At 40.7% G+C, this 13,394-nt stretch overlaps 2 protein-coding genes across 3 annotated transcripts in view; both read left to right on the plus strand.

The window, feature by feature from the left end:
- Positions 1–792, plus strand: NOP10 (NOP10 ribonucleoprotein). Its single transcript, XM_068548617.1, has 2 exons — positions 1–136; positions 404–792. The coding sequence occupies exons 1-2, from the start codon at positions 44–46 to the stop codon at positions 542–544; spliced, it is 234 nt and encodes a 77-aa protein (XP_068404718.1). The 5' UTR covers positions 1–43; the 3' UTR covers positions 545–792.
- Positions 793–4,085: 3,293 nt separating this feature from the next.
- Positions 4,086–13,394, plus strand: part of SLC12A6 (solute carrier family 12 member 6) — an 87,552-nt gene continuing 78,243 nt past the window's right edge. For both annotated transcript variants that reach the window (XM_068548629.1, XM_068548636.1), the window contains exon 1: positions 4,086–5,691. In XM_068548629.1, coding sequence (XP_068404730.1) covers positions 5,421–5,691 — 271 coding nt within the window. In that variant the 5' untranslated portion in view covers positions 4,086–5,420. The remainder of the gene's footprint in view (positions 5,692–13,394) is intronic.

Below are 13,394 nucleotides of genomic sequence, written 5' to 3' on the forward strand. Positions count from 1 at the left end.
AATTGACACGTGAGGCCTTCAGTTAAGAGGCGCTGCAGACTGAATGGGAAGCTCACGCTTCTGTTCACGTTCACGTGTGGTCATGTTTCTCCAGTATTACCTCAACGAGCAGGGATACCGGGTCTACACGCTGAAGGTGAGAGGAGGAAACAGGTTGTATATGGGCATGGGGAGAAATGTCGTTGGGAGGAACGGTCGAGACGAGCCAGTCCAGAAGCCAGGCGTGGTAGAAGCAGGAGTGTGTGGCTTCTTGATCTGAGCAGTCGCGTCTCCTGTCTTCATGTTTACCCTCTTCGCGCGGCCTCATCCCCATCCCAGCCTCCATTTCCCTCACGACGCCAGTGATTGGGTTTTCCCACGACTCCAGTACTGAGATTATGTTCTCTCTTTCCTTCTCGAGCAGAAGCTTGACCCTATGGGACAGCAGACCTGCTCGGCCCACCCTGCTCGGTTCTCCCCAGACGACAAATACTCTCGACACCGAGTCACCATCAAGAAACGCTTCAAGGTGCTCATGACCCAGCAACCGCGCCCCGTCCTCTGAGGATCTCTTGAAATTTCACGTCTCTTCTGCCGCCTGCTAGCCCTCAAGAGACTTTCTGAAATCAAGCTCTTCCATCTGTGAGCCTTGAAGTCTTGCTACGACCCTTGATCCTTGCATCCGGTCTCATCCTTGCCTTTGATCATGCTTGTGGTGAGGCCATCATGGTAGCATCCCCTTTAAAGGGAAGATGTTCGAATCTTCTTTTCATACTCTGAATCACTGCCAGGTTATTAAAATGATTTGAAAGAGCTCTTATTTTGTATGTTGTGGGAAGAAAGGAGTGGTTTAAAAACGAAAACGAGGGAGATGAGTGGGAAGAGTGCCCCAGGGGTACAAAAGACCACTTGGAAGAGAAACTTCGGTGGCTTCTGTAGCAGGAGCAGTGCTGTGCTTAGAGTCTTAGAAGCGTGCCGGGGATGGGGAAGAGAGCTTGAGAAAGACTCCTGTGCAGCTGTCAGCATCCACTGAAAAATACCCGTGTGGTCACTTAAGTAATTTTTTTGTCCCTTGAAATGACATTTGACTGAAAATGGAAGAGTTGCTTGAAAAATAACAGCAGCTATATTGTAGAGAAAAGGCATTGAATTGGAAGCCAGGAGACCAGGATTCTCGCCTCTCTGTATACCTTTGAGAAAGTCAACCTGTTTAGTTCCATTCTTCTCATCATTTCTAATTTCTCTTCTAACTCTAAAATTGATAGGGTTCAGTGGTGGATCTTAATGTACCTACAGTGTTTGTCCAACCATTGTGAATAGGAATGCCTTTATGCATATTTACCGCCCCTCTGGAAATATTCCCAGGCTTTTAGTTCTCTCTTCTTACATACACCTAACTTTATATTCTTTCTGGTAGCTAGCTGGTATGTGGAACTCTACATGGATTTTAATGTAGAAGATGAGGTATGAGAGATTCAAGCAGGGATTTTTGTTGTTTTTCAAGCTACTCTTGGGGGTTAATTTTTTTTTTTTTTTTTTTTTAATCCTGGAAGATTTCTTAGGACTTGAGCTTCTATCACGGGGAAACCATAAATTTTTAATCCAATTACTTCATATTAGAGGGATGATGCAAAATATCGTATACAGGCATTCAAGAAATGCTAGCTTCTTCCTTTCCTTATCAAGTTAATCAACTCAGTATTTCCCAATCTTCTCATTCATGGCCTTTGACATTGAATTTGAATGTTTGCTTAGTGCCACTGATTTTAGAATTGCTTTGTGAAGTTTGCATTCCAATGATACAATCTTCTTTTTCTACAATATCAAAGATTCTAGACTCCAGAAGCAGATGTAACTTAAGTCAGCACAAATTTGATTTATCAAGACTGGCCCTGGAAAGGAGTAAATATGTTTCTCATGGACTCTGATGTCTGACTGTCCCAGCAGAAAAGTTCAGGATAGCTGTTGACTGCTGAGAAAAAAAAATCTCTAGACTTGGGTCATAGTTAATAGAAGACATGATTTTCAATCAGTTACGTAAATTTATGAGAATGGTGAAATGAGATAATTATTTCCTGTCAAGCAATTTTTTATTTCTTAGCCTGTTCACTGAACAAGGTTCTTAGCATAGAATCTGAGGGATTTTAAAGAGTCGTCCTATCCTATTAGGGGTTAATGATCGAAGAAATGTTAGAAATTCTGCAAATGACTAGGAAAAGTATCTGCTATGGAAGTTTTTTTAAGAACTAAAGTCAGGGGAGTTCCCTGGCGGTCCAGTGGTTAGGACTCTGAGCTTCCACTGTTGAGGGGCTCAGGTTCAATCCCTGGTTGGAGAGCTAAGATGGCCAACAAAAAAGAAAAGAACCAAAGTCAGTAAACGAATACTATCATTTTTTTAAAATGTTCACTGGGATTCTGTCTTTATAAGTTACCCCCCCACCAAAAAAGGATTAGCATTTTCCATGCTACTTACTGTGTAGACTGTAATGGAAAGGCAAATTGGTGTGAATATACCGAAGATTTTTTTCCTTAAGAGATCTCCTAGCACATTGTGAGATGTGCTCAGAAATGGGAGAAGAGTTTTAAGAAGTATAGTATAAAGTGAATGAAAATACACTGTGGTATGAAACAAAATTCGATGTTGTAGAAATCCAGGATTTTTTTTTTAATGAAGGGAAAGTCTGTAAGATTTGAATGAACAGCAGGCATGCCTGAGGAGAAAACTGATCCCTCAGGGAGGTAAATTTCTTCCTTCCTCAAGTAAGAAAGCTGTTAAGCCTGAATGAATAATCACAGGCTTTATAAAGAATCAAGCTTTGAGGAGATTTACATTTTAAATAGGAATTTAGTCTCCATTCTGTTACCTGGATCTTTTAAACCGGACATTGGACTTTGCGTGTCATTTGATAAAATGGAATTTCCTGGCTCACGTCTTAAATACAGTTGTGATCTATTACTAGGGATGATCTTAAACATTTCCACTTGTGCCGAGCAAGGACCCAGGCAAATCCAGGGCCCAGATTGTTGAATTTAAATGTCTGGATAAATAACAAGGTACTGTGGTATAGCACAGGGAACTATATTCAATATCCTGTGATAAACCATAATGGAAAAGAATATAAAAAAAAAGAATGTCTCTATGTGTATAACTGAGTCACTTTGCTGTACAGCAGAGATTGGTACAGCATTGTAAATCAACTGTACTTCAATGAAAAAATAAAATTAATGTCTTGATCAAAGCTTTAGGAAATAATTTTCAAACAAAACATTGATGAGTCAAATTTATTGAACACCTCTATTCATGCATTAAATAAACATTCTAAGAAAAATATTCTGGTGGCAGTGGTAGGGAAAACACTGAATGGAGTCAAGAGAAAGTATCTCAATGGCTTCTCCAGGTCTAAAATTAAAGACGCTTTCTTTAATGAGCTTTCAGTCTGACTAGAAAATGAACACAGCATTTTTTTTCCAGTTTTACTGAGGTAAAATTTACAAAATTGTATATATTTAAGGTGTACAACTGTGATGATTTGATAGATGTATACATTGTAAAAAAAACCAGCACTTTTTTAAAGGACAAGAAAAAAAAAGTAGCCCAAACTATGTATAAATTTGAGCATACAGTGCTTTATAATAGACCACTACGTAAAAACTCCAATGAGGGTCATACCTAATACATACCGTATATTGTAGATATATGGTATTGAGAGTTTTGTAATTTTTAAAGAAATTATGAGTGGTATTTTCAGGGACACTCTTAGTAAAGAGAGATGGTTTTTGAGGGTCTGAGGGGCATCGCCTGCTCCCTGAAATACCTCCACCTCCAGAATGAGTTTGTGCAACACAGCAGGACCACAACACAGCAGGACCAAGAGCGAAAAGCGTTTGTTTTCTCGGATGCAGGCAGCTCAGGACCCCACCCCCAACTACAATTCCCGTCGTGCTCCGGGCCTCCCACGCTCGGCCCCGCCCCTTGTCCGCCTGCCGCTGCGAGCCGGGCGAGCGCATGCGCGGAGCCCTCTCCGCCACCTCACGGGCTGCAGAGACTGGGCGGGGCTTTCGGGCGCTCGTGGGACTGTGCCGCCCTCCGACCGCTCCCCCGGGCTTCTCTTCGGACCGTTAACCTCGAATGAGGAAAGAGCGGGGAGGAAAGGGAGGGGCTGCGGCGGCGCCGGCACAGCCCGCCGGGCCCGGGGCCGGGGGCGGCGAGGTCACGTAACTGCTGCTCTGGCATCTGACCGGGGAGGAGGCTCCCTCCCCGGCAGCCCGAGCCCCCCTGCGCCCGCCGCGGCTCGGAAACAGTTACCCGCTGGTAAACAACAGCTGCGCGCGCATCCGGATCAGCTGGCGCCGGGATCCCGCACCTGCGACCTCCTCCTACCCTCATCCTCGCCGCTCCCTCCTGCTCAGCCAGGGCCAGCCTGCGAGGCCGTCTCCTCTTCTGTTAGGACCCGAAGGAAGAACAGCGAGGGGCTACCTTGCGCCGGGGCCCTGGTAGGGGAGGAAAGCATCTCCGGCAAAAGGGTGGCTCGTCCTGTCACACGCAGGAGAAACCCAGCAAACCGATCGGGGGCTCGATGGACTAGCAGCTACCTGCCACGACCCTGAACTGCAGTCCGCGGAGTCTCGATCCGCTAGCCGGCGCCTCCCAGATCCCAGGGACCTTTCTGCCAGAAGAGCGGGAGGGCCACCCTCGCAGACCTCTCGGAGGCAGGAATCCGCTTTGCCCCTGCAGCCTCCTCTCCTCACCCTTGTCTCCTCATTCTCCTCCATCCATAGTGTGCGATATTTTTCCCGTTATGCATGCTCACCTCTCCCACCAGACCCAAGTGGATTATCGGCCTCAAAAACATCGTGTGGCTCTACACACATCTCCTCCCAGCCAGACCTGTGGGGTATTCACCTGATACACAACAGGTGGTCGGGTGTACACCGTTTCGCAATCTGATCTATACTGTTTATATTCGCCTGATAAGGGTGGGCCTCTGCGCACTTTGCTCATCTAGCCGTGGGACATTTACAGATAAGGGACTAACTGCCTCGGCAGAAACCTTAAGGTCGAGGAGAGAAAGCGTTCGTCACCTGCTTCTCTGAGACCATGGCTGGCTGCCCGCATCCCTGGACCAGGGGAGATAACTAGATAGCTCTTCATTCTGAAGGAACGAAGTTACACGAGATTGGCATCGTTTGTCTTTTTTTTTTTTTTTCTTAAATATTTTCCAGCTGCTGGTAGTGCACTTTTTAGGACAGGCGGCTTGAATTCTGAGTAGAAGGATACTTATATATAGTGGCTTTTTGTGTGGTGTAAATCAAGGTAATTGAGAGGTTTTTTTTTAAGTTATCTTTTCTATTTTTGCAACCAAAATTGCTAGCGTAGGAGGAAGGGTTTTGCAGGGTTTTTTCTTTTTTCTTTGTCCTTATAAAGGAAAAGAAAAAAAAAAATGCATCCTTCAGAAAACACCACCAAGATGGCTTCAGTTCGGTTCATGGTGACACCAACAAAGATCGATGACATTCCAGGTTTGTCAGACACCAGCCCGGACCTCAGTTCTCGATCCAGTTCCCGGGTAAGATTTAGCTCCCGGGAAAGTGTACCTGAAACAAGCCGTAGTGAGCCTATAAGTGAGATGTCTGGAGCCACCAGTTCACTGGCGACTGTTGCACTGGATCCAGCTAGTGACCGGACTTCTAACCCCCAGGATGTTACTGAGGGTAAGTAGAAACACAGACAACAAAATATTTCCATTACTGGCTTATATGTCCAGGATGACAATATACTGAGAGATCATTTTTCCATTATAGAAGAATCATCAGGAACCAAGGTACCTCTTTTTGAGATGATTAGGAACCCTTTGGAATAATGGTTAGCATAGTGGATCTCTGCAATAGTAATTTGGCGTGTACGAAGGTATATGGCAAGAAGGAAAGTAGATGTATGTTTTGACTTCCTCATTTTTGTCTTCTTAGAATTGAAATGGGTATTTTGGTTAAGGATGAATATCAAAGAATTTAACAATTTTCCAGCATGGAGAATCCTAAATTGTAAAATTTAGTGGAGAGTTGGCTTTGGGGCTCCAACTATTACAGTTTGCTTTTAAGGCCAGTTATGAGGAGTAGTTATTGATTGTATCTTAGTTACTGGCTTTCCTGCAAAGACTTCAGATACTGTATCACAAAATTCTTTTAAAAAAATTATATTTTACAGAGACAGTGGTTCGAGTAGCTCAGCTCACTCAGGGTGAGGCTGGGTAGATCTGAGGGGGCTATCCTGTCGAATGGAGATTTCTGATTCCCACATAATTTCTTCACTTTGAAGTTTAGATGGAATGTACTGAGTGCTGAGACTTTGTAGTCAGGAAGTAGCACACAAGCCACTTTGACTTATATTGACCACTGCAGATGTTCAGCTTCCTAAACCAATCTGTGTCAGCGGGCTTGGAGGTTTTCATTGGATTTAGCGAGAAAGAGGTGATGAGATAAAACAGAGAGGTCATAACATTTTTTGGACTCTGAAGTTGAAAAGTTTGAGAAGTGCCGTACTGCTTTATATATTTAGTTTTATGCTATGTTCTAACTAACGTAGATCTGTCAGGTAATGAAAACTTCTCTTAAGAATCTTCAAGGTTCTTACAATGATATTCTACCCACATTTGAAAACCGTAGCTTCAGCCACTGAATTGCCATTTTCCGGTGTCAGGAAATATTGTTCCTCCTAATCTAAAGGGTGCAGGAAACCAGAATGATTTTAGTTCCTTATTTCTGTTTGTGTTTTTTAATGTCTGGAGACAAGGTAGGTTTGGTAAAGTTCATAGTCCTAGAATTCACTTATCCTTGACTAATCTTTTTTTTTTTTTTTTTTTTTATGAAGACATTACAGGTCGATTCCTGGACTCTTAACAATTTTCAACTTCTTGACAGACTTTACACTGTGTACCATGGTGTTAAAATTACATTATGGAATAAAAAATAATTCATCATTTTCTCTTCTTACAAATTAATTCTAAATTGTAGTTTTAGTTTTTACCCATCATACTGTATTTAGGTTGTAAAACTACCAGATAAGACTGTAAGTGTTAATTTTTTTAATGTTGTAATTGTCATTAGGTAATTTATAGTTAAATGTTGTTGGGTTTGTGACATATATTATGGAATTGTATTTTTATTCTGTTTTTAAAAGTGGACTTATTTCAGTAATGTGTTAGTTAGCCTTGCAGAGAAGGGATCCTTGTCCAGGCTTCTGTCCTTATCTATAAGCATTCTTTAAGGTCTAGAGTGGTATTGCTTTACACCATAAGGTAAAACTGCAGATGTGTCTAGGTAAAATCTGTATCGTTTAGCTGGTTACAGAGGTTAAAGCTTGGTTCTCTACCTAACATCTTCCTTAATGTTTAAATAGTCTCTGGTACTAGATGAAAGGGAAATTAACAGTCCAGCCATTAGATCGCACTTTTCCCAAGAGTATTCTTGGGAATCGAGTTTCCTACTTTACCAATGACCTATTTTTCTCTTACTGTCTTTTAAAAAAATTCTTATGATGATCATCCTGTGATATATTTTCCACACCATCAGAGGGAACTGGTTAGAAATGTAATTATTTCACCTTTGGCCTTGTAATATGCAGATACCCTTATTGGACTTAGATGTCGATCTTCAAAGGATGCTGTTGTCAAGAAAATCAAGGACATGTGTTAATCTACATTTGTCTCTGGGTTGGATTTAGTATAGGAAAACAACTACTTCCTCTTCTACAGTGGACTCTATCCTTAAGTTCATAATGTATTTCAGAATTGTGTTTGCTATTTTACCATTTAGAATTTTATGATTTTTTTTTTTTTTGGTGGGGGGACCCTTTTTACATCCTTCAGTGGTTGCGACATTGGTATCATTCTCTCTCCTTTCCCCACAATTCCCATGCCTCCCACATTTCTTCCCACCTTAAGTTTCTTATCGTGTCATATACCTTTCATTCACATTACATTGCACAACCAAGGTGGGGTGACACACCAAATTTTAAATATTTATTTCTATCTGTGTTTTAATTTTTTTCTACTGTTGGCCTTTTGAGTAGTAGTTATCTTTCTGCTATCAAAGTGTTTATCGTTCTCTTTCATTTTGTCAAGGTTCCATTAGAACTTATGGGACTGTCAAGTTGGTAAATAAAATCAGCAATCTTAGCACTGTACTTGCTTATGCATGAAGAATGCCTTAAAGGTACAGAAGGAACTGCTGAGAGAGGATACCTCTGGACAGTTATGAAAATAGGGTGGAGAGTGGGAATTTTCCTTTAAACAATTCAGTAGGGCATGTACAATTTTTTATATTGAGAGTGTATCACTTTTGTAATTAAAAAAAATTTTAAGGGCCATAGCATGTTAGTTAGGGAACCTCAGATGATCAAGAATCAAATTCTGGTCAAAGCCTATTTTAATAAATGAGAAAACTAAGGCTTACAGAGATAGTTATTTGTAGATCATGAGTGGCAGAGCCAAGACTGAAATGCAGGCCTCCTGACTTCTGTCTAGGACTTTCCATTACATCATTTTGCCTCTGCCATGATGAACATTGTTTACATTTGCCTCATAACCATTTGGTTAACTTAAATGATTGTTAAAATAATAATACCAAAATAGAGAAGAGAACATATTTTTATATGTCTTACACATTTTCTAATAACATTTCAACCTTTTACAATTCAACAAATGCTCCCTGAGGCCCTGATATGTGTGAGGCACTCCAGTAGGAATTATGGGAAATGCTCAGGTAAAATATAGGTTCTGCCTTTGGAGAGCTCATGGAAATAGTGGTGAAAATGACAAGAACACTTGCACCAACATTTACTGAGCAATTATTATGGGCCAGGCTCTGTTCTGGGTGCTAAGGATGCAGGACTGAGAAAAAGAATCCAGTTACTGTTCTAAGGAAAGTTATGATCTAATAGAGAAAGCAAACAAATTTTCATGTAAATTGTAATGCTGTATGATAAATGCAGGAATAGAAGTATACATCAAAATACAAAAAAAAAAGAAAAATACAGCAAATTTTAGAATAATACAGTAGAAAAATATAGTTAAGGAAAATGATGAACTGAGGTAAAATGGAGACACCAAGAGACTGGAGGACTTGACGAGGTAAAAGTGATAGTGAATGATGTAGAGAGATTGAAGACTGTGATCAGACAGACGAATGTTGGGGTTAATGGATTCAGAGGTGGGGCAGTTCCAGTGTTAACATGATCAAGTGTGCAGCCTTGGGAGTGGGTTTCTGAAGTGGAGTAAAAATAAAAGCCAGTTGAGTCAGGACCTCTAAGTGTACCAACTTTGAGGCTGGCTGTCACCAGGTTTTTATTGAGGGATGTTAGCTGGTAGAGATGCAAAAATAATTTAAATAAGCCCCTCTTTCATGGAGCCACCTCTGAAACCTTTTCTCATTCAACCCGACACCCAGATAGAATAGATCAGTTCTTTAAGTCCCTATATCTCTTATACAGACTACTACTAGAGCACCTATTTAACTTAATTTTGTTTTTTTATTTGTTTGTTTACATATTATCTTTCTCGGTTAGGCTGTAGGTTCTTGAGGACAGGGACCTTAAGGGCATAATGCTGTCGACTGAAAAAAATGCACAACCTAAAAGTTGAGAATTATGTTTTACTTGACAGACTTACTGAGGACTTAAACCCTCAGTAAGACAACCTCTCATACAGCTCTGAGGGACTGTTGTGAAGATGTAAGGGAGGAGCCAGAATATATAGGAGTTTTTGCAAAAAAACCAAGTAGTCGAAACATCAAAAGATTACTGCTAATTAAAGAAAACCAGACATCTCAAGTTATTGAATTTAGCGCTGTTCTGTGTATGAGAAGATGCAAGACTCTGGGCTTATTGAAATTATTCTTTTGAGATGCGCCTTAGCTATCTAGGGCCAGTATCCTGTTTTTCTCCATCTTGAATCCCCTCAGGGTGCACCATTGGGGGTGGCTGCAGTGACTGATGGCTTGATGGCCTCAACATCCTTTGTTCACTGATATGGCAGGCAACATTCTTTGTCCACAGTATTTAAAAGCTCTTCAGCCAGAGTTGGAGACCATAGCTCAGAAGGGAAGAGGGATTAATCTTACATGCATGGGAAGAACTTTCCTACCTGAGGTGGGCTTCGAAGGGTAAGCAGACGTTCACCAAGTGGACAAGGCCCGGCAGGCTTTTCCTTAAATGCCAGTAGGTCTTACAGAGTATTTATCTGCACTTGGTGCCGTTATATTACACATGGACGTTTAGCCCACTCTGCTGGTCTACCAATTCTGTGTGTTATTCGTAGGTCACATCAATCTCTCATGCTAGGGTTAAATAACGTTTGACTAAGAATCAGAATAATGTTGCAAAGCTATCTTTTTATTTTTCATAAAAGCGTGTTTCAAAGTACCAAGCAATCTTTTTATACTTTTGGAAAAAAATTCTAGTTTTTTGCCCCAAACAAAAATAAGTGAATTACCTTGTATTGCCAATTGCAGGTGACTATTACCTTTCTTTTAAATATACCTTTCATATTATATGGTTATTGAATACTACCATTTCACTTTGACACACTAACAGAGAGCTGTAACTAACATTATATAACATAGTAAAATGGATAGTTTTGTAAAAACACATGGATTTGGCACCTTCTTAGCTTTCCTGATAGCATCCTCTGATAGATTTTTTTTTTCAAGCTTGATTCCTTCCCCCACTTTTTTTTAAAATTAATTAATTAATTTATTTATTTATATTTTTATTTTTGGCTGTGTTGGGTCTTCGTTTCTATGCGAGGGCTTTCTCTAGTTGCGGCAAGCGGGGGCCACTCTTCATCGCGGTGTGCGGGCCTCTCACTATCGCGGCCTCTCTTGTTGTGGAGCACAGGCTCCAGACGCGCAGGCTCAGTAGTTGTGGCTCACGGGCCCAGTTGCTCCGCGGCATGTGGGATCTTCCCAGACCAGGGCTCAAACCCGTGTCCCCTGCATTGGCAGGCAGATCGCCCACTTTTTTTTAAAGACAAGTAGCACTTGTGTGAAACGTTTTGGTTACAGACCACATCTGTTTTTCCCCCTCTCCTCCATACTGCAAAGCCAATGATTAAACTTTACAATATACTACTTTACACCACAAGTAGCAATCAGCTAAATCCAGAATGGGGGAAATTTTATTGAATAACTAGAATTTTCAACAAATAAATGGCATGGAGTGGAGGAGGAGAGAGCAAAGGGGTGGGGGGGGAGCTGTTACAGATAAAAAGCTGTCAACCAAATGCAATGTGTGGACTTTCTTTGGATCCAGATGTGAACAAAACAACTGTAAAAAGCCACTTCTGAGAAAATCAGGGAAATTTGACCACGTACTTGGTGTTAAAAAATATTAAGGAATTATTGTGAATTTTCTTAGGTATATTTATGACATTGTGGTAGTATAAAGCCCTTATCTGTAGAGATACATATTGACATATTTGCAGGTGAAACAAAGTGTACTCCACCCTCCCTCCCCCCACGCCACAAAACAGTTGAGGAGAGATAGATAAGATTGGCAAACATTTATAATTTGTTGAATTGGATTAATGAGGATTCATTTTAGTGTTTTCTCTGATTTTGTGTATATTTGAAAATACCTGTAATACAAGCTTTTGAAAGGTTAGACTGCAATCCAGAAAGCTACTTTATTTATTTATTTAGTTTTGGCTGCATTGGGTCTTTGTTGCTGCACGCTGGCTTTCACTAGTTGCGGCGAGCAGGGGCTACTCTTCCTTGCAGGCTTCTCATTGCGGTGGCTTCTCTTGTTGCAGAGCACGGGCTCTAGGCGCGTGGGCTTCAGTAGTTGTGGCATGTGGGCTCAGTAGTTGTGGCTCGCGGGCTCTAGAGCACACGCTCAGTAGTTGTGGCGCACAGGCTTAGTTGCTCTGCAGCATGTGGGATCTTCCCGGACCGGGGCTTGAACCTGTGTTCCCTGCATTGGCAGGCAGATGCTTAACCACTGTGCCACCAGGGAAGCCCCAGAAAGCTACTTTAATAGAAAGGACTTTCTTTTATAGAGTCTGTTCTAGAATACTCTAGATATTTGATTAAATATTAGTGATTGGAAGAGTGATTGCTTCAACTTATTGTCTTTTATCTTGGGTGGTCTCTTCTATATCCTCACTAATTCTTTCCATGAGAGGCCTCATTCTTTTCCTGTCAGAGGCATGTTTCTTGATTCCAGATTCTCATAAACTTTGCTTTGATATTACCTGTACTGGAATGGAAAAGAAGGAAGGGGACACTCCTGGGTACCTAAGAATCTTATAAAAGTCATGCTTTTCTAATGTTAAGGCTCTTAGAATAAAGGGAATGTTTCTAATGCTGACGTTTAAGGCAATTTGTACTGACCTAGAAGGACGATATTTTGCTGTAAACTTTTGAATCGTGGTGCTCTTTTTGCCTCCTCTGCGTAATAAATACTTCTGGACTAGCCAGACCTAAACTGGCACCCCTTGCAAGCTTCACTGGAGAAGGGCAAACTGGATTTCAGTCCCCCCAACCCCCTTGCCCTTTTGGCCTGATGTAATCTGCACAGCTGCACCTCATGGGCTTGTTGACTCAATAGTGCAGATTTTATGTGTTTAAGTTCTTGGGGATGTGTTTCTTAGCAGTAGGTATGAAAATTTGGAGAGCTGTATTGTAGGAATTATGAAAGTATTTTATTTTGTGATTGTGTAAAACAATGTATTATTTTAATGAAATTTTATAAGTAAATGGAAAACCAAGAAGATATTCCCCATTAAAACCCTGTTATTAATGCTTTGGTGTACTTTGTAGAATCCCTGCAATTATGTATAAAGATATGAGCACAAGACTGCAGAACATACAATACCACACACACACACAGCACCTTGCTTTAACTGCAGAAGTTTAATAGTTGATTAACAGGAAATATTATTACCATATTTGCTCAGTTCTAAGATGTACATTTGTCATATTTTTAACATTTCTGATATTCAAGTGCATTTTACTTTTGAAGAATTTTAAGCCACTGTTAAATCACGGGTGGAATTCACAGTTAACAAGATTTCAGAATCAAACCAATATTGTACAATTAATAAGTCAATCTGAGAGGCTATGCAAAACTTGAAAATTTGGAATTACCGCTGGATGTTTTAACTGAAAAAATGTAAGGGCTAAAGCTTTTTCTTTTTCCCCCTTAAAATTTAAGTTTTTGTACTTGGAAAGGACAGAAATAGAAAACAAAAGCTGTATTAAGTTGTTAGGAAATGGCAGGTATACTTAGGTCTTAATCCTAACTTTAGTTTTTGTTTTTTGTTTTTTTCTTTTTAAAATTTCCTATTATTTTAACTGAGAGCTGGGTTTCAGTCTTCTGCTTTGTATTTCTGCTTACTCCATTGCTAAGCCTTATTACATGT

The sequence above is a fragment of the Eschrichtius robustus genome, chromosome 1 (genome assembly GCF_028021215.1).
Source record: "Eschrichtius robustus isolate mEscRob2 chromosome 1, mEscRob2.pri, whole genome shotgun sequence".
In the NCBI taxonomy this organism is placed as follows: Eukaryota; Metazoa; Chordata; class Mammalia; order Artiodactyla; family Eschrichtiidae; genus Eschrichtius; species Eschrichtius robustus.